The 20,452-nt window shown below is 39.7% G+C and overlaps 1 protein-coding gene across 2 annotated transcripts in view; it reads right to left on the bottom strand.

The window, feature by feature from the left end:
* Positions 1-433: 433 nt before the first annotated feature.
* Cnrip1 (cannabinoid receptor interacting protein 1) overlaps positions 434-20,452 on the bottom strand; it is a 28,675-nt gene continuing 8,656 nt past the window's right edge. For both annotated transcript variants that reach the window (XM_059274997.1, XM_059274998.1), the window contains exon 3: positions 434-1,415. In XM_059274997.1, the coding sequence (XP_059130980.1) occupies positions 1,251-1,415 (165 nt within the window). In that variant the 3' untranslated portion in view covers positions 434-1,250. The remainder of the gene's footprint in view (positions 1,416-20,452) is intronic.

The following is a 20,452-nucleotide window of genomic DNA, read 5'->3' on the forward strand; positions in this document are numbered from 1 at the left end:
TACTGGACAAGTGAGTGATAATATGGAAGGTAGGATATTAATTTTTTTAAGAGGAAATTCCTCATGGAATCGTGGGGGAGCATAGGCTTTGTGCTATGTACCTTGAAGAAGTCCTGTGAGCAGGCACTGAAGTCTCAATGCTGGTGTCCATGCTCTGCTGCAGCACCAGGTCCTCTGGCCATTGTGTTAAGTAGCTAACTAGTGCAGTAGGTGATATACAGGGGAAGGAATAAAGATAATGTCCAACCTATTCTGATTGCTTAGTAGGTGCTTAGACTCTTGTTGCCATGTTAGACCTTGCTGGAGGCTACCTGGTAGACAGGTATGGTAGTTTTACTCTCAGTATACTACCCTTACCCTTCAGCATAGAGATTTGGGTACACTGTCCTAGAAAAGAGATTGACCTGCTAGACAACTGTTGCACAAGTTGGGGCACGATTTTCAATGTCTTTATTAAGAAATATCAAAAGTTGATTACCATTCCAGACACGATTGTACAAAGTTCAAGTGAAATGGTATGTAGGGATGCCATCTCTATGCATGTTTGGTCTATGGTAGCTTGCCAAAAGGGTGACCCAAAGTTCCAGTTCCACAACAATGTCTTTCCCCTATTTCTACTAGGCCACAGCATAATACCTTGCTATTTGAAAGACTATTAATACATTATAAATGTTTCTTTATAGATTCATCTTTTTATTCTGTCATTTTCTTTCTTTCTCTGAGAAAGCTGGGCTGTTGATAGGAAGTACAGCATTCGAGTCCCATTTACTGCTGATTGTGTTACATTTCCACAAAGTCTGCTTTGGATGCTCACAAACATTGCATGCTACATGTTACAATATCACACACACGGGGGACTCAAGCACATTGTTATTTTAATTTGACAATGAACACAAAAGGGAGGCATTGCTTGTCTTGGAAACAAAACACCATGGTCCTGTGGACCTTTCGGGTCTAGGACAAACCTGCTAGTCCCACCAAGCTCCAGTCACACTGGCAGACAGTGTGATGGAGTGTGGATAGATGCAGGAACACCAGCATAGAGTAGTGGACGGAGAACTTTCAGGGATGTGACATCATCTTTCATGTCACAGCTACTGTATCAGAGAGGAGTCACACGTTCAAAGTAATTGGGGTTAGAAGGTCATTGGGAAACAGCCATGGTGTGGTGTGCCTTGGTTAAGGCTTGTGCTGGTCTGTCTAAACGTAGATTTCTGGAGATTGTCTAGCAACATCGGAAGGAGCTGTATTCAGAGGAAGGACTCCTTGTTCACCCACATGAGGCTGCGTGTCTCGTTGGGCTTGCATTCATACTCAATGACAGAGAACGGGCTTCCCCACTGGCAGTGGTCTCGCTTGTGGTAATTGTAGAACTTGACTTGCCACACTGTCTCGAAGGTCCCAATGTCTGTGAACTGAAGGAAGAGAAACACCTATCAAAATCTTATCCTGCCACAAGCTGTGGGTGCCTGCTAATATCAGTGACACACACAAGCAGTGAATGCCTGCTAAAGTCAGTGGCACACACAAGCAGTGGATTTCCACTAAAGTCAGTGGCACACACAAGCAGTGGATGCCTGCTAAAGTCAGTGACTCAGCCCCCCATAATCAGGTCTCAGTAGCTACATCTCAGTCAGCAAAGCTCACACATTTCCTTTTAGGTACTACATTCCTAAGATATTGAAGATGTTTTTCCCAAATCCCTTTGGCATTGGACTATTTCATAAATTTATCTTGTTTTCCAAGTTTAGTTTTCCGAAGAGCCAGCCTTAGACTCTCACAATTTCAGTGCTTTTTAAAAAATTCCCCTTGCCACAGAAGGGAGCTGGAAAGAGAAGAAAGGGAATATAGTGTTGACTGGCCATCTTCTGGGTTCTGTTTCAAAAGACAGTAGTACAAGAAAATGTCTATGTTATGTATCTAAGTGTAAGGTATAAATAATTGTTCTTTTATTACTAGTTTCGATTCAGGGGAGGACATTTGACTGAAGGTGAAAAAAACCACAAAAGATTTGCTTCAAAGTATTGGATTCATAAAGACTTATTTGTCAAATATTAAGGGTGTGTAGGTCAGATGTATATGCCCAAGTCTCAAGTTTAGGTCCTGTATCACTCAAACTATGAGTGCCTATTATGTACCTTATGCATATAAAAGTTGTGTAAGGTGTGATAATTGTTCTTAAGATGTTTGCATTCCAGCCAGGTATGTTGACTTACACTGAAATCCCAGCATATGGCACGCTGAGAGAAGAAGACTACCATGAGTTCGAGGCCAGCTTGAACTGCAAATAAAAGTTATCATTTTACTAGAAGGTTGGAAGGTAGGTTCAGTAAAAACCACTGTACAGAATTCTGAGCCATAAAGATGAGTTTGTCTTGTAGCCACAAAGAGGGCATTGAATGCTCTAGAGGCCACTAGGCAGATGCTCAGGTGGCCTGGGGTTTGCCTGAGTACTGCCTTCTGTGGCTATTTAGAGGATCTGGCATTAAACAGCATTATGCCTGTAGTTATTTTCTCCGCTGATCCTCCCATAATGGGAAGGGGCAGGGACTGACTTGGCAGGAATCTTAGACTCTCTTAGAGCCAGGAGACATAGAGAGAAGGGCAGCGAGCAAGGCAAGGGTGTATGCTTTGCAGTTGATACGGGAGGAGGGTGATCAGGCGCTTTGCAGAGAGCTTTCCAAGGTGCTCAGGACTTATGCCCTGCACCATTGCCTCATCCACTAACTTGGTCCCAAATCAAGATCTGGGCTTTCCTTCAGGAAATGCGCCTGATGTGAAACACAGGATGATACCATCAGAGTCTGCATACTTCCTAGGTATGAAGAGGAAGTATCTCTTTTTGGAGAGTCCTGGCCTAAAGATCTACGAACCTACAGCAGCTTGTTTATAATAACCCAAGTCTGGAATAAACTCAAAACACCTCAATATTCAATTGATGGGAGGCAAGTTTTGGTATATGTGACATGTGACTGACCTATCAATAGGACATGCAGATTAAGGTTAAGAACAGGGATGGATCTTAAGACACTATAAGCAAAACAATCTAGATTCCAGAGAACACATATCATATGGTTCCCATTACTTTAAAACTATATGATAAAATAAAATCTATACTAACAGAAAATATCTGTGGTTATCTAGGGACTGAAATGGGAAGATTGGTGAAAATGTGTAAGACAGAATTTTTGGAGGACAATGATATAAATATTCTATATCTTGGTTAATGTCAGCCAAAACACATTGAACGGTATACTGATCTATTTATTATTTGTAACCATGTCACATAGTTGATTGCTTTTTAAATCAGCATCCATTTGCAGTAAGCCATGGGAAGGTAGGCTGCTGAGTATGTCATTAAGGAGTTCTTTGACAGTCAGGTTAAAGGTGTGAGTGAACATGGGTCCAGAAGTCTTACTTCCTATAAGAATGTTATAAAGTTCAGAGCAGTGAAAACTGAACATGAAAATATTTATTTATAGAATAAATATATTATTATATAGAAATTTTAATGTAAAAATATATATTTATTCTCACATAAATCAAGTACAGTACAATAATGAATGCATAGTATTGGGACAGGGATATAGTTCAGTGGTAGAGTATCTGCTCAGAAAACATGAAAAACTCTAGGTTGATCCTCAGTAAAAGATAAATTCTAGGATAGTATTATTCTAATGTCCAATTTAATACCACTTACCTAATTGCAACTTAATGTTGAAAATTGATTGAATACATTTACTTTCCTATGTGCTTATTTGTATTTTTACAATTTAATGAGAAAAAAAAAAAACCCCTGAAACCCAAACTAAGTATTGGCAGTTTTGGTCAAATAGTAATGTAAAATGCATAATAAGTAAATAAAATATTACATGAATTGTATGAGTTACTGTTAGGATAAAAGACTGATTATAGTTCATTAAAAGAAAACTATAGCCGGGCGGTGGCGGCACACGCCTTTAATCCCAGCACTTGGGAGGCAGAGGCAGGCGGATCTCTGTGAGTTCGAGGCCAGCCTGGTCTCCAAAGCGAGTTCCAGGAAAGGCGCAAAGCTGCACAGAGAAACCCTGTCTCGAAAAAAACAACAACAACAAAAAAAACAAAAAAAAAAACAAAAAAAACAAAACAACAACAACAACAACAAAAAAAAACAAAACAACAAAAAAAAGAAAACTATAGGGGCAGGGAAGATGGCTCAGTGGTTAAAGACGCTTATTGCTCTTGCAGAGGACGGGGTCCAGTTCCCAGCACCCATATGTTGGCTCATAACCATCTGTAAATCCCAATTCCAGGGGATCTTAGGCCTCTTCTGACCTCTTTGGGATCCTACATTAAGGCACACATACATACACATAAAATATTTAAAAAGTTAAAACAGAAAACTATAATTAACGTTTGAAAAATATTCAAACACACTATTAACAGTTAAGCAAATACAAACTTTTACAGAGATACCAGTTATCTATTCAATGACTTTAAATTTCTAAGTCCTAGAAGCCTGTTCTAGGCGTCTGTTATTAAGAAAATATTATGAAAATGGCAGTGTATTGGGATGGGGGATTTGCACAGCCATTATGGAGTAACTCAGGTTATTAATATGATGTGAGAACATGCATAGAACAATCTTAACCAGAAAGAGATTAGAACAGTTTATACACATGAGCTCAAATATGTAAAATCTAAAGTATACTAAAGCAGAGTTTTAACATCTAAGTAATCAGAGTTTTCTATTTTTTTAATCCAGATTTTTCTGTGAAAAAGAGCTATTTTCAAAATGAAATGACTTATTCTACCTCTAAAGTTAAGACTGACACATTATAAATTATATTAAGAATATGTACATTCTAATGAAAGTATCACAGCTCTGTTCAAAATAAGATAGTAGTGCTGTGTACAAATTGCAATCTTATTTAATAACTCACTTTTAAAAATGAAGTATTATCAGTTTTAACTGACAGAGGTATTTCCAGTGGTAGGCACAACTGAATTACAAAATTTAACTGGAATCCGAATTCTAAATTACAATGGCTAACTTATTTTGAGATAAGGTCTCACTGTGTGGGTCCATCTCTCTGAAGCTTGCTATGTAAATCCCGCTGGCCTTGAAATAACAAATATCTTCCTGCCTCTGACTTCTGAGGGCTGACCTGCATCTCTCGCCAATAAAGGTATTTTATAAAGTACATAATTCAGTAGCAAAACATTTAGTATGAAATTAGCTTTCAAATAAAGCTAGTCACCAGAGAGAAGTGGCAGCCCAAAGCCATGTGCCAGGTGAGGGGAAACACTGAAACAATGAAGTTTTTTGAAATAAGAAAGAGCTGGATATAAAATAAAAAACAAAAACATAAAAAATGAATAATATAGCCACACATAAGAGAAAACTTCGGTGTTATTAACTTACCTGAAAAAAATTAAATTAGGAAAGTCATTTTTAAAAATTTATTTTTTAGTTTATGTGTAGGGGTGTTTTGCCTGCATTTAGCATGTTCAGTGCCCTCAGTGACCAGAAGGGGGCGATGGATCCCCCGGAACTGGAGTTAGAGGTGGTTGTGAAATTCCATGTAGGTGTCGAGGATAGAACCCCGGGTACTCTGGAGGAGTGGCGAGTGTTCCTAACCACTGAGCCATCTCTCCAGTCCCTGGAAGTCTTAAACTAAGAAGATTCAGTAGTAATATTCAGTAACACAAGAGACCAAAATAGAAATATGCTGATGGCAACGGTCATAGCAAATACACGAGACGTTAATTTATAGTCCTCGTTTGGTTTGGCTTCTCTTGATTACTGTTAAGTCCAAAGTCACGCTGAAGTACACCACTGTTACCTCCACACATCTTCCTGCCTCCCAGGCCTTAGATTTTTATTCTTCCCACCGATTTTCCGGAGTTCCACTTCCTGGTCCTTACACTGTCTAACTCAGACCTTCTCATCTGTCTGAGAACAGAAGCAGCCACGCAGGCTTGCCCTCCCTCCTTATTTAATCTAGGAGAAAAAATAATGACATTAAAATTTAGTGTCTTGAAAATGTTTAAATTGATAAACTTTCTTCTCATCTTATTAGTATTTTGAGAATTTTGAACAATGTATCTTGATCATATTCATTCCTCTCACAATATTTCTCAGATACACCCTCCGCCACCCACCCAACTTGCATCCTCTTTTTTAGTTTTTTTTTTTTGTTTTGTTTTGTTTTGTTTTGTTTTGTTTTGTTTTGTTTTTCGAGACAAGGTTTCTCTGTGTAGCTTTCCGCCTTTCCTGGAACTCACTTGGTAGCCCAGGCTGGCCTCGAACTGACAGAGATCCGCCTGGCTCTGCCTCCCGAGTGCTGGGATTAAAGGCGTGCGCCACCACCGCCCGGCTCTTTTTTAGTTTTTTAACGCACCGAGCACAGTTTGTGTTGCCCGAGTATGCCTGGATGTGTGTGCACTGGATGTGGTTGACACATCGGGGCCACACCTTTAAAACGACTGACTCCCCCTTTCCCAGCAGCTATCAATTGCCAACAGCTCTTCAGCTAGGGGTGGGAATGTGTACCTCCCTCTCCTCTCCATGCTGGGATTTTGTCTGGCTTGAGTTTACATAGACCTTGTGCACATTGTCACAGCTGCTATGAGAAATTAGTCCATTCTTAACAACCGAATAAGAAGAATAAAAATTACCAGTGTCATGGGTAAAAAGTAAAACAGAGCAGAATTACACATTACATAGACCTTTAACTGTGAAATCTTTATAGCAGTAATTTCAGTCAAGATGGATAACTTGGCCTGGCAGAATCACTCAGTGAGTAGAAGAAAGTACGCAGTGGCGTGCAAGCCTAGCAACTTGATTTTGATTCCTGGAGCCCACATAAAGGTGGGTGGAGAGAGATGACTACATAAAGTTGCCACTTGATCTCCACATGCACACCGTGTGTGTGCACACCTATGCACACCCTCCCACACACATCCCTGCACACGCTAGAAGTAAAAATTTCCCCTGGAAAGACACAAACTTCCAGTGGAGTCATAGCTCCTAAAGGCATTGAGTTGAGGGGATGGCTCCATTAGTAGGTGTCTACTGTACAAACACAAGGACCTAAGCCTGGGTCCACAGTACTCATGAAAAACATTGGGCACAGATCTCCAAGTCCAGTGCTGTGAGGGTGGAGATAGGCGATCCCTGGGCTTACTGGGCAGCTAGCCTAGTCAAAGTGACGAGCTCCAGGTTTAGTGAGAGACCCCATCTCAAAATATAAGGTGGGGAATGATCAAGGGAGCCATCTGGTGTTAACTTCTGGTCTCCATAGAGATATGCACACAGATTTACATGAATAGAAACACCACACACACACACACACACACACACACACACACACACACACACGCAGAGAGAGACAGAGAGAGAGAGAGAGAGAGAGAGAAAGAGAGAGAGAGAGAGAGAGAGAGAGAGAGAGAGAGAGAGAGAGAGAGAGAGAGAGATTGAGATTAAATCTAGGTTTAAATCTTTGATAAATCGTTCATTAATAATTTCAGAAACTTAAGAAAATATACCAATTCTACATAAATTCCTTCAGATAGAGATGGGAAAATTTCTATTTTATGAATCTGACATCACCTGTCTTAGTTAGTCGAGTTTCTATTGCTGCAATGAAACACCATGACCAAAAAGCAAGTTGAGAAGGAAAAGGTTTATTTGGCTTACACTTCAGCATTGTTGTTTATCACTGAAGGAAGTCAGGACAGGAACTCAAACAGGGCAGGATCCTGGAGGCAGGAGCAGAGGCCTAGGAGGGGAGGGATGCTGCTTACTGGCTTGCTCCCCATGGCTTGCTCAGCCTGCTTTCTCATAGAACCCAGGACTACCAGCCCAGGGATGACACCACCCACCATGGGCTGGGTCCTCCCCCATTGATCACTAAATGAGAAAATGCCTTGCAGCTGGATCTCATGGAGGCATTTCCTCAACTGAGGCTCCTTCCTCTGCTGACTCTAGCTTGTGTCAAGATGACACATAAAACCAGCCAGTACATCCTTGTAACAAGCAAAACTGTTAAAAAAATTATAAAGAAAGGAGATTTATACAGAAAATGTCATGGTCTTATAAGTAAATTTGTGTATTGTTTCTATTTTTTGAAATACTAAACTCAGAAATATATAAGAAGGATGCCAAGACCAAGAAAATTTTATTTTTTTTAAACAGAATAAAGGGTGAAAAGTCTATACAGATGTGTGTTAGATAACTATTTTAGGTGATAATGGACCTGATATGTACTGCATTGTGACATCACAGCCATCTCAACAAGTGTGAGTGCATACTGTGATACTTTCATAATGAAATTGCCAACTGATGCATTTTCTCTTTTTGTATTTTTTTATTTAATTTGTGTGTGTACATGAATTTGGGTGCCCATGTGGAAGGCAAAAAAGGGAGTTGGATCCTCTGAAGTTACAGGTAGTTACAAGAAGTTCAATGTGGGTGCTTGGAACCAAATGTGGGTCCATCTCTCCAGCTCCACGAAACTCTGCTTAAAACATATCTCCATTATTAAGTGACACATGACTGTAATAATTTAACAGATACAAGAAAGAATCTTGACAGAGTAGTGTTGTTTCTGTCCTCTGCAGACTAGAAATAGAAAGTTTTTCAAACTTATTAAAGGACACTGACAAAAAAAATCTATGAAACATAATCCTAAATGGTGGGAGAGTGAATCCTTTGCTCGTGAGATTAGAAAGCAAAGGTACAAACTCCTACAGCCACTATTCAGAACTGTACTGGAAGTTCTAGTAAGTGCCAAGAAACAATAGCAACAACAGCAACAACAACAACAATAACCAAATAGTGTGGTGTGAAATCAAAATGTTTCTGTTTGCAGATGAAAACTGTGTCCTGCAGAAAACGCTAAGCATTCTAACACAAACCTACTAGGATGAGTGAATTTGGTAGGTGTACAGGTTACAAAAATTCTTACTATTTTATAGATGAGCTTTGGCATTGATATATTTATATTTTTTACTAATAGTGAAAGCAAAATCATATTCATGTATTTATGGGACAATTGTTCTCTTGTGAGTTGCCCACTTACATTTTTTTTGGCTCACTTTTCCATTTTCATATCCTTATATTCTTTCCTACTGGTGGCTAAAATTTGTGTGTACATCAATGTGACCGCTCTTGTCAAACAACAGACCAAGTAGCAGGAGGGACAAATTTTATATCTGGTAGTGCATGTGTGAGGTCACCTTCCTCATCACACATTAGCCTTATAGCCAGCTCATATCTTCTCTGCCTTATTCCTCCAAATTTCTATGGACAAAGGCCAAAAAAAGGGGCATTATAAGGATTCATACAGACAGAATTTCTGTCTGCATGCTCTCCCAGGAAGGGCTAAATGAGCGAGGCTTCAGAGGCAGGAAGACCCATGAACCTGAGATGCACAGTAGGCTAGTTTGAATGAGAATGGCCCCCATAGGCTCATATGGTTGAATACTTGGTCCCCAGTTGGTAGGACTTTTTTGGAAGGATTAGGAGGTGTGGCCTTGTTGGAAGAAGCATGATATAGAAAAGCAAACAAGACACAATGAAACATGTTTGAGGGTCTGGTTTGTTCTTATTTTCCCAAAGCTGTAAGGCCATTAAGTCATTAATTTGAGATCTCTCAGTTTTTGCATGTAGGCGTTTAGTACTATAAATGTTTATCTTAGGACTGCCTTCATTGTGTTCCACAGATTTTGGCTTGATGTGTTTTTGTTTTCATTAAATCCTAGGGATTTTAAAAGTTACTTCTTTAGTTCTTATCATCCGATAATGTGTAGTTAGGTTTCCATGAATTTATGTACTTTCTATTACTTTTGATATATAGCTTTTTTCTATTGTGGTCAAATAAGATAGAGGATGTCATTTCAATTCTCTTAACATGTGGTCAGTCATTTAGAAGAAAACTTCATAGGGGGCTGCTGAAAAGTATGTGCATTCTTTTTTGTTTAGGTGGAATGTTCTGTAAATGTCTGTTAAGCACATTTGATTTATGATGTCATTTAACTCCAATGTACCCCCCCCCCCCACCAACACAAATTCTAACTGGTCGTAATAAAAAAAAAAAAAAAAAACAGAGCCAGATATCAGGGTAAATGCCGAAAGATCAGAGAGACAAAGGAGCAAGCCACATCCACTTCTTACTTCACCAACTCCTCAGCCTGAAAAGGGGTGAGCTCCTGTCTCCTCCCACCTTATATTCCTCTTTCCACCCAGCCATATCACTTCCTGTCTCCACCTCCCTAGTGTTGAGATTAAAGGTGTGTGACTCCCAAGTACTAGAATCAAAGGCATGAGATCCCAAGTGCTGGGATTAAAGGTGTGTGCCACCACTAACTGACCTCTATGGTTAACTAGTAGCTAGCTTCACACTCTGATCTCCAGGCAAGCTTTATTTGTTAGAGCACAAAAAAAAATATCACCACACACACACACACACACACACACACACACACACACACTCACTCACATTCAGATGATATATCTCCTAGTGAGAATGAGCTTTGAAGTCATTCGCTGCCACAGTGTTGAGGTCAATCTGTGATTTTACATCTAATGGCATTTGTTTTATTAAATTGAGTACACCTGTATTTGATGCATATATGTACAGAACTGTAATACCTTCCTAGCATATTTTTCTTTTAATGAGTATAAAGCAATCTTTGTTATCTTTTTTTATCTGCTGTGGTATTAAGACTATTTTGTCAGATAGTAAAATAGCTATGACTACTTGTTTCTCTGGTTCTATTTGTCTGGAATACCTTTATATTCTCACTCTAAGATGGTGTCTGTCATTGACAGTGAGGCGAATTGTTTTTGAAGGCAGTAAAATGATGGCTCCTGTTCTCTGATTCAATTTGCTGATCTGTATCTTTTTATTGGGAAGTTGAAACTGCTAACATTCAGTCATTGATAAAGGATATGTATTATTTCCTGTCATTTTATTGTGGTGCTTTCCAAGATTTCTTTGATTAACTGTCCTGGCATTATTTATTTATTTATTTATTTATTTATTTATTTATTTATTTATTCCCTGTGTTCTCTTTAGTGTGTTTACCCTTCTCCTCAGACTGAAGTGTTTCTTATAGTGGCTGTCTTAGTTAGGGTTTCTGTTGCTGTGAAGAGACACCATAACCACAGCAACTCTTATAAGGGAAAACATCTAATTGGGGTGAATTGCTTATAGTTTCAGAGGCTCAGTTCATTATCATCATGGTGGGACATGTAGGCAGTCATGGTGCTGGAGAAGTAGCTGAGAGTCATACATCTTGCAGGCAATAGGAAATGGTCTGAAAGTCACACTGAGGAAAGCTTGAACAAAAGAGACCTCAAAGCCCGCCCCCACAGTGACACACTTCCTCCAACAAGGCTACTGCACTTCAACAAAGCCACACCTCCTAATAGTGCCACTCCCTATGAGATTGTGGGGGCCAATTGCATTCAAACTACCACGTTCCACTTCCTGGCTACCATAAGCTTTTGACAATATCATAATGCAAAATGCATTTAGTCCAACTTCAAAAGTTCCCATAGTCTATCACAGTCTCAACAATGTTTAAAAGTCCAAAGTCCAAAGTCTCTTCTGAGATTCATGCAATCTCTTAACTGTAATTCCCTATAAAAAAAATCACATACTTCCAACATATAATGGCACAGGATATATGTTACCATTCCAAAACATAGGGAAGGGAGTATAGTGAGGAAATACTGGACCAAAGAAAGACCAAAAACCATCTGGGTAAACTCCAAACCCTGCATCTCCATGTCTAACTTCAAAATGCTATTCAGAACTCCAACTCTGTTCAGTTCTGTTGAATGCAAAGCACTTCTTTTTCTTGGGCTGGTTCCATCCCCTGTTAGCAGCTTTCCTCAGCAGGTATCCCATGGCTCTGGCATCTCACACATTTTGGGGTCTCCAAAGCAATCCAGGTTTCAGCTTCACAGCTTCACACAATGGCCTCTCTAGGCTTCCATTCAGGGACACCCCTGACACATGCCTGGCCTCAGCGACTTTCCTTAGGCACTGAAGCAAATTCCATATAACCCGTTTCTTCTATCCTTAACTCTAAAGACATAACAATGTGGCTAAAGCTACCAATTTCTGCTGCTTGCTAGGACTGGAACATGGCTACACCGTCACTAGCTTTTTCCTTTTCACCTTCACTACCTAAGCTTGGTTGTCCTGAGACTGGATCTGTAGACCAGACTGGCCTCAAACTCAGAGATCTGCCAGCCTCTGCCTTCCCAGTGTTGGGATTAAAGGCGTGCACTACCACACCCAGCTCTAGGATTTTCTTTAGTTCCTTTTCACAAGTTGGAAATTTAGCTGGATGAGATCTTGCCCTGAGGTCACCACTCCCTTTATTCCATTTCTTAATCTGTTTATCTCCCTGAACACAGGACTTAGTTGCATTTCACTATTTGGTGTTCCTTTTCTCCTTATATTTTACATTTTGTAATTTACCCTGCTCAGCTTGCTCCTTCTCATTATAAACCACACAACAGAGTCTATACTAGGCTGTTTTGTGACTTCCTCGGTCAATGGAGTTAATCCCAAACTCCTCACTCTTCAGTGTCTGTTGTAGAGCTATCTTAGTGATCATGAATTCCTTTAATCAGTTTTTATCATACAAAGTTTTCTTTTTACTTCTCCTTCAACGTTAATAGTCTGAGTTGACAGTTGCTGTCCTTCAGAACCTGGCAGAGATCTTTGCACATACCTCTCCCTTTAAGTTTCTTTGAATAATCCATCATCTGTTATTCTGATGAGCCTATCTTTATAAGTAACTTGACCATTCTCTCTTTCAGCTTTCAATACTCTTTCTTTATTCTGCGTTTTTAATGTCTTAACTATAATGCTATGGGTATTTCCTTTCTGGTCCTATCTAATTGATGTTCTGTTGGCGTCTTGTACCTGGATAGGAATTTCTTTCTCTAAATTTGGAAAATTTTTCTTTTATGCTTTTATTGAAAATATTCTTTATGTCTTTGGTATGATATTCTTATTTTTCTATGCACATCATCCTAAGGCTAGATCTTTTAGTGGTATCCTAAATCTCATCTGTGTTCTATAAATATATTTTTAACAATTTGTCATTGACTTTAATACATGACCCAGTCCCTCTACCTTGTCTTACAGCCCTGATACTTTGTTTTCTAAATGATCCATTATGTTGGTGGGGATTTTTAAAAATTTGGTTTATTGAAGATTTTCATGTCCAACATCATTTCAGCTTGCTTTTCTTTAGTAATTCTCTTTTATAAACTGTATTTTCATGTCCTGTATTGGTTCCCTTATTTGATTCATCTTGTTTCTGTTCTCTTGTACTATATCCATGCTTCCTTTGAGTTGTTTGAATATAATTACAACCACTGTTTAAAATTCTATTCCTGGGCCGGGCGGTGGTGGCGCACGCCTTTAATCCCAGCACTAGGGAGGCAGAGCCAGGTGGATCTCTGTGAGTTCAAGGCCAGCCTGGACTACCAAGTGAGTTCCAGGAAAGGCGCAAAGCTACACAGAGAAACCCTGTCTCAAAAAACTGAAAAAAAAAAAATTCTATTCCTGGAAGTTCTTCCATGTTGTTCTCATTAGGGTTCATTATTATGGGATTAATAAGTTTTGGAGGAGATATATTTTCTTGGTTTTTAATTTTGTTTTTGTGTGGGGATATATACATCTGAAGTTAATTGGCTGAGTCATTCTTTCTTTTAAAATAGATTTATTTTTATTTTAATTAATGTGCATGTGTTTGAGAACATGAATGTGTGAAAGCTGGAATAAAGCATTTAATTCCCTTGAGCTGGAGATACAGGTGGTTACCAGATACTTGAGGTGTGTGCTAGGAATCGAACTTGGGTCCTCTGGAAGGGTAGCAAGAACTCTTAACCACTGAGCCATCTCTCCAGCCCCCCCTTTGTTCAAGCCACATTTCTTCTTTCAATGGAAGTGTGTACAATATTTAGAAGTTGCTTAAGTCTTAGTATGTTTGAAATGATTTTCCATTGTGTGGCTGGTATTGAGGGCTGCAGGCTCTATCTCTCTTTTTATTCTGAGAGTTAGAGATTGTTTACAGCAGTGGTTCTCAACCTGTGGGTTGCGACCCCTTTGCAGGTCTAATGACCCTTTCATAGGGATTGCCTAAGACTGCTGGAAAACACAGATATTTACATTATGATTCATAACAGCAGCAAAATTGCAGGTATGAAGTAGTAACAAAAATAATTTTATGGGTGGGGGGGCATCACCACAACATGAGGAAGCCGCATTGGTAAAGCAGAGAGCCACTGGTTTAGAGTGAAGTCTTGGTGCATGGGTGGTCCTAAGGAGAGAAAGCCATGGTCCCTCAACTGCTACAGGAAGCTGTGTGGGTTGGACTCCTGGAGAAAAAATCCTGGGTAGCATAGATGGGGCTGATAGTCTGGGCACACAGAGTGAGGTTCCAACTTGGCTTAGGCAGACCCAGGCAGGGGAAGCTGGAGGTCTCTCACTTAGTGTAGCTGGTTTTCAGGTATTGTAAGTGGACCTAAGCAGGGAGATGTGGGTTCCTTCACTTAGTGCAGGAGATAATTTCACAAAATAAATACCAACCGATTTAAAAGATCTGCTTGGTCCTTACACAACAAGGGTGGATTATTTTGATAAACCAGCCTCATTTCTAGGTAGGTCCTCTAAACTAAAAACCAACAAAAAAACCTCAGAGTTAAACTATACTATAGAGAAAATTGACTTAGCAGGTATCTACAGAATAGTTCATTGATCAGAAACAGATTTTTCTCAGCAGCCCATGAAACCTTTCTTAAAATAGATCACACTGTAGGCCACAGATCAAGATTTGCCAAATAAAAAAGAATCGAAATAATCCCTTGTACTTTACTACACTGTAGTATAATAAACTAGAAATTAATAGAAAAAAACTATAGAAAGTACATAAATACATTGAGATTGAGCAATCTATATACTTGAAGTATTAATGAGCTGATGAATAAATCAGGGATGAAATTCAAAAATTCCTTAAATCAAGCTGCTGAGGTGGCTCAGCGGTTAAAGGCACTTGACCTCAACCATGTCACCCTGAGTTCAATTCCCGGTACCCGTATGGTGGAAGGAGAGAAGCAACTTCCACAAAGCTGTCCTTTGACCTCCACATGTGTGCTGTGGCATGCCCTGGCATACAAATCAATTAATCAATCAATCAATACAATTTCATAAAAATTGCCTATGGGCTGGATAGACAGACCTGTCAGTAAAATGCCCACTGCACAGCATGAGGACATGAGTTTGCAAGCACCTATGCAAAGGCTGGACATGATCACACATATCTGTAACTCTAGTGCTTGGGGGTCAGGGTGGAAGGGACAGGCGGATCCTCAGAGACTACAGGCCAGCCAGTCTGGTCAGTCAGTAATACTGTGTAGAATTCAGTGAGAGACTCTGTTTCCAAAATTGAGATGGAGAATGACAGCAGAAGACACCGGACCTTAACTTCTGGCCTTCACATAAACACACACACATGCCTACATGCACATTCACACACACACACACAAACCTGTATGTACTATACCAGACACACACACACACACACACACACACACACAAATGTGTATGTACATGTACTACACAAATACACAACAAATAAACCTAGCCAAGGGTACTGAAGACCTCTAAAATGAAAACTTTAAGGCACTAAAGAAAGAACTTGTAGGCACTAGAAGATAGAAAATACTTTCATACCAATAGGTAGGTTGAATTAATATTATGAAAATGGCAATACTGTCAGAAGCAATGTATAGATTTAATACAATCCGTCTAAAAGAATTCCAGGAGCATTCTTTCCAGAATAAGAGAAAACAATCCTAAAATTCACAAAGAAAGACATAAGATGGTGAATAGCCAAAGCAATCCCGAGCAGAAAGAACAATGCTGCATGCATGCATAGCAATACCTGCCATGTAATTATACTATAGAGCAGTGGTTCTCAACCTCTGAGTTATGACCCCTTTGGGGTTGCACATCAGATATTCTGTATGTCAGATATTTACATTATGATTCATAACAGTAGCAAAATTTCAATTATGAAGTAGCAACAAAATAATTTTATAGTTTGAGGTCAACACAACATGAGGAACTATATCAAAATGTCTCAGGATTATGAAGGTTGAAAACCACTGCCATAGAGCCACAGTGACAAAGATAGTGTGGTACTGGCTGAAAGACAGACACACAGAAAAATGGAACAGATTAGAAGACCCAAAAATATACTCACATGTTACAGTCTCCTAAACTGTGATAAAAGGTGCTTGGGATGATTAACTTTTTTGAACTTGTGGGATTTAAAATAACCATGGAAACAAATCTCTGGGCCTGTCTGTGAGATTGTATGTAAGCTCTGCCCTAAATGTGGGTGGCACCATTACATGAGTTGGGGTCCTAGGTCAAGTCAAAAGGAGAAAATGAGTGGAACACCAGCGTTCATCTTTTTCTGCTTCTTAACTTGGGATGCTTTGCCACCAGCTGGCTGAAGCTCCTGATATACCTTCCCAGCCAGGATGAGCTGTGTCCTCTATCTCTAAGCCAAAATAAACTCTTCCTTCCTTGATTCGCTTTAATCAGGCTTTTGTCATAGTAACAAGAAAAGCAACTAATCCAGGTCCAAAAACATTCTCTGAGGAAAGCGCAGCCTCTTTAAAATGATGTTGGGAAGACTGAATTTATATGGACAGACAGTATAAATTAACTCTTTAACAAATTGTGCTGGATGGTTTTTGTCAACCTGACACAAACTTAGACATATATGGGGAGAGAGAACCTGTAGGAAGAATGTCCTTGTGCTCATGGACAAGCACTAGGGAAACCAGGAGTGTTAAACACACAGAACTGTCTCTTCAAAGGGAGCGATGTATAAACTGTTTTCCATCCACAAGGCTGGGGATGGATGTAGTTCATGGCCTGGTGACCTCTGTGCTATCTATAGGCCAGGCCACATCTGGCTTCCCCAGACCCTTATCGTGAGCTTATTTACCTTGGTCCTGTTTTCTCAGTTAATCTATAGAACCCATCTTTATGGAAGATGTCACTTGTACGTTACAGGAGTTTTGGTGTAATCCTGTCTTAAGATTTGTTGTGCACATGGGATTGAGATAATTATCACCAGGAAGCTCCCCCCGCCACCTAAATTTTGCTGTGCTAAATATGCCTAAAATAAACCACCTACTGTCAGATTCTTGAACTTTGAACCAACACCGGATACTGAGTCGTGTTCCCTTCTTGCCTCTCATGGATTGACATTGTGCTGATGGTGGTGTTTGCAGACTCCCACCCCCCAATACCGCAATTGAGGAATTGCCTCCATCCGATTGCCCTGAAGGTAAATCTGTGACAGAATTTCTTGATTATTTATGTGCAAGGTACCAGCCCATTGTGGGTGGTTCCCCTCTTGGACCAGGTGGTTCTGGATTGTGTAAGAAAGCGGGATAAGCAAGTCACGGAGAACAAGCTGGTAAGCATGCTCCTTTATTTCAGTTGCTGACTCCAGATTCCTGCCTTGATTTCCTTCTGTGACTTCCTTTCATGATGGGCTACAATTGTAAGAGGAAATAAACTTTTTTCTTGGTAAAGGGGTTTATCATAGCAGCAGAAACTTAACCAGGATAAAAATGATGCTGGGAAGAACAAATGATGTTTCACAGGGCAAGGATTAGACTGGAAACAGATCTCTCACTGTACATAAAAATAAACTCAAAATGGATAAAAAAACAAACAAACAAAAAAAAATCCCAGAAACTTTTTGTCTTAGGTTTCTATTTCTGTGAAGAGACATTATGACCATGACAACTCTTATAAAGGAAAACATCTAATTGGGGCTGGCTTACAGTTCAGAGGTTTAGTCCATTATCTTCAGGGTGGGAAGCATGGAAGCAGGCAAGTAGACATGGTGCTGGAGAGGTAGCCTAGAGTTCTACATCTGGATCAGCAGCCAGCAGGATAACAGAGTGACACTGGGCCTGGCTTGAGCATCTGAAACCCCAAATTCCACCCTAGTGGAGTAACTTCACACCTATTCTAAAAAGGCCTCCTAATAGTGCACTCCCTGTGGGGTCCCTCTTCATTCAAACCACCACACTATGTAAGAACAGAAACTTTGAAATGGATAGAGGAAAACACAGGTAAAATACTTCAAGGTGTAGATACAGGGAGAGAGTCTCTAAACAGGATTCCAGCAGCACATAGAGTGAGCCCAAGAGTTGACAGATGGTAGTCTACAAGATTAGGATGTTTCTGCATAGCAAAGAGTATTGATATCTGGACTACACAAAGAACTGAGAAAATGAAACACTCCAAACCCAAATTCTCCCATCAAAAAAATGAGCCAATGAACTGAATAGACAAGACATTCCGATGACAAATAGTTATTTGATCAATTGTTCAATATCCTTAGCTACTAGAAAAAAACAGCTAAAACTGCCTTGAGATTCTGCCTCACCCCAGCAGAATGGCTGTCACCAAGAAAACACAAGACAACATATGCTGGCCAGGATGTGAGAAAAGAGGAACCCTTCCTTAACCACTGTTGATGGAGGTGTAAACTTATGTAGCCACTGAGGAAATAGTAAGGTTTCTCAAAACACTGAAAATAGAACTATTATATGACCCAGGTATAGCATTTTTGGGCATATGCCTGAAGGACTCTAGGCCAACATACTGTAGAAATACTTGTATATCCATGTTTATAGCTACAGAGGCAGGCAATGGAACACACTTTGATGTTCATTAACAGATGGATGGATTAATAAAATACAGAACATAAACAGAATGGAATTTTATGCAGCCATAAAGAAAAAAATAAATAATGACATTTTCAGGAAGATGGATGGATACAACTGCATGTCATCATGTTAAGTGAATTAAGTCAAACTCAGAAAAATACTGCTTTCTTTCTCAGAGGTAAGACCCAAATTTAAAAGTATATGAGCATATGAAAATAAATAAACTGCAGCCCAAACTTGAGAAATTGAAGTTTTACTGATTTTCAGTGCAAAGCTAAGAATTTAGAAATGATAGTGAAGCTGGATATTTAAGGGCAACTCAGGGTAGACAGGTCTAAAATCTCAGTATAAAAATCTCAATTTGGGACTAGGAGGATGGCTCAGAGAGTACACTTCCAAGCCTGGTAACCTGAGTTTGATTCCTGGGGCCTCACATGGTGGAAGCTGAGAACCAAATCCCATTATTGCCCTCTGACCTCTGCCTGTGTCCTGTGTGCTCACACACAAAATAAATAAATAAAATGTAGAGATAAAAATCTGTAGTGTTGTCTGACTGTTGTATCCCATGGGCACAAAGGGATGTCGAGTTAGAAAGTCAGCAAACAGAAGGTAACAAGGCTGATAGAGCTGTCAGCTGATACACGCGACCTGGAAGACAGAGCTTGAAGTTTGAATCAAGCTGTTCAGTGCTTGCTAGGACGTGAAAACACCATAATACAGGTTGAACATCTCTAACCTGAAGATAAAAAAAATCTGAAACTCTGTGCCAGCCTGACCCTTGGGAAGTCTGGGGTTTGAGCTGAATGTGGTGATACTTGCCTGTAACCTTGACACTCAATAAGCTGAAACAAGAGAACCGTGACTTCAAGACCACCCAATCTCAAAAGGCAAAACAATTATTTTTGATCTGAAAGCATTTTGGATTAAGTTTGTTCATCAAATTAAGTTTGTGAAAATAATCTCCAGTTCTCAAAGCCTCTGAAACCGGGAAAGTGCTGACTTTTGGATAAGGGACACAATTTATACACAGGAGAATAAAAGAGAAACTACAACAGTCAGTGTTACTAGCCAAAATTACCAAACATGCAACGACACAGAGAAGTGTACACCTAGGGGAAATCAGCCCATAGCTACTTATAAATGGAGGCAGATGTTGGACTTATCAAAGATCTCAAACCACAATTACAGCCAGGTGTGGCTTTGCTGCAACCCCAGCTACCTAGGAAGCTGGAGTAGGAAGATCACTGGTTCAAGGCCTCTTTGGGGATACAGAATATGAAAATGTTTCAGGCCAGTCTAGGCAACTTAATGAGACCCTGTCTCAAAATAAAAATTAAAAAGAGGACTGGGATAGATCAGTGGTATAGAATTTGTCTAGTATTAGAAGGGCCCTGAGTTTAATTTCCAGTACCACAAAGAACAACAAATCAATAAAACAATCAAACACCTTCCCAGCAGTTATAAATGTTCATAAGTAAAGAAAAACATAACTTGAACATGTGGGCATTTAAAACCCTAGAGTTGAAAATAGAATAGCAAAGGTTTAGAACAAAATGTGCATCTGAAAATTTCAGGAGAACCAGTGAACGTAAACACACTGCACTCAGAACTCTCTGGGGACCCACAGAACGACAGGCGACTACAGCCGAGAGAAGGAGAAGTAACCTCCACCAG

The sequence above is a fragment of the Peromyscus eremicus genome, chromosome 10 (genome assembly GCF_949786415.1).
Source record: "Peromyscus eremicus chromosome 10, PerEre_H2_v1, whole genome shotgun sequence".
Lineage (NCBI taxonomy): Eukaryota > Metazoa > Chordata > Mammalia > Rodentia > Cricetidae > Peromyscus > Peromyscus eremicus.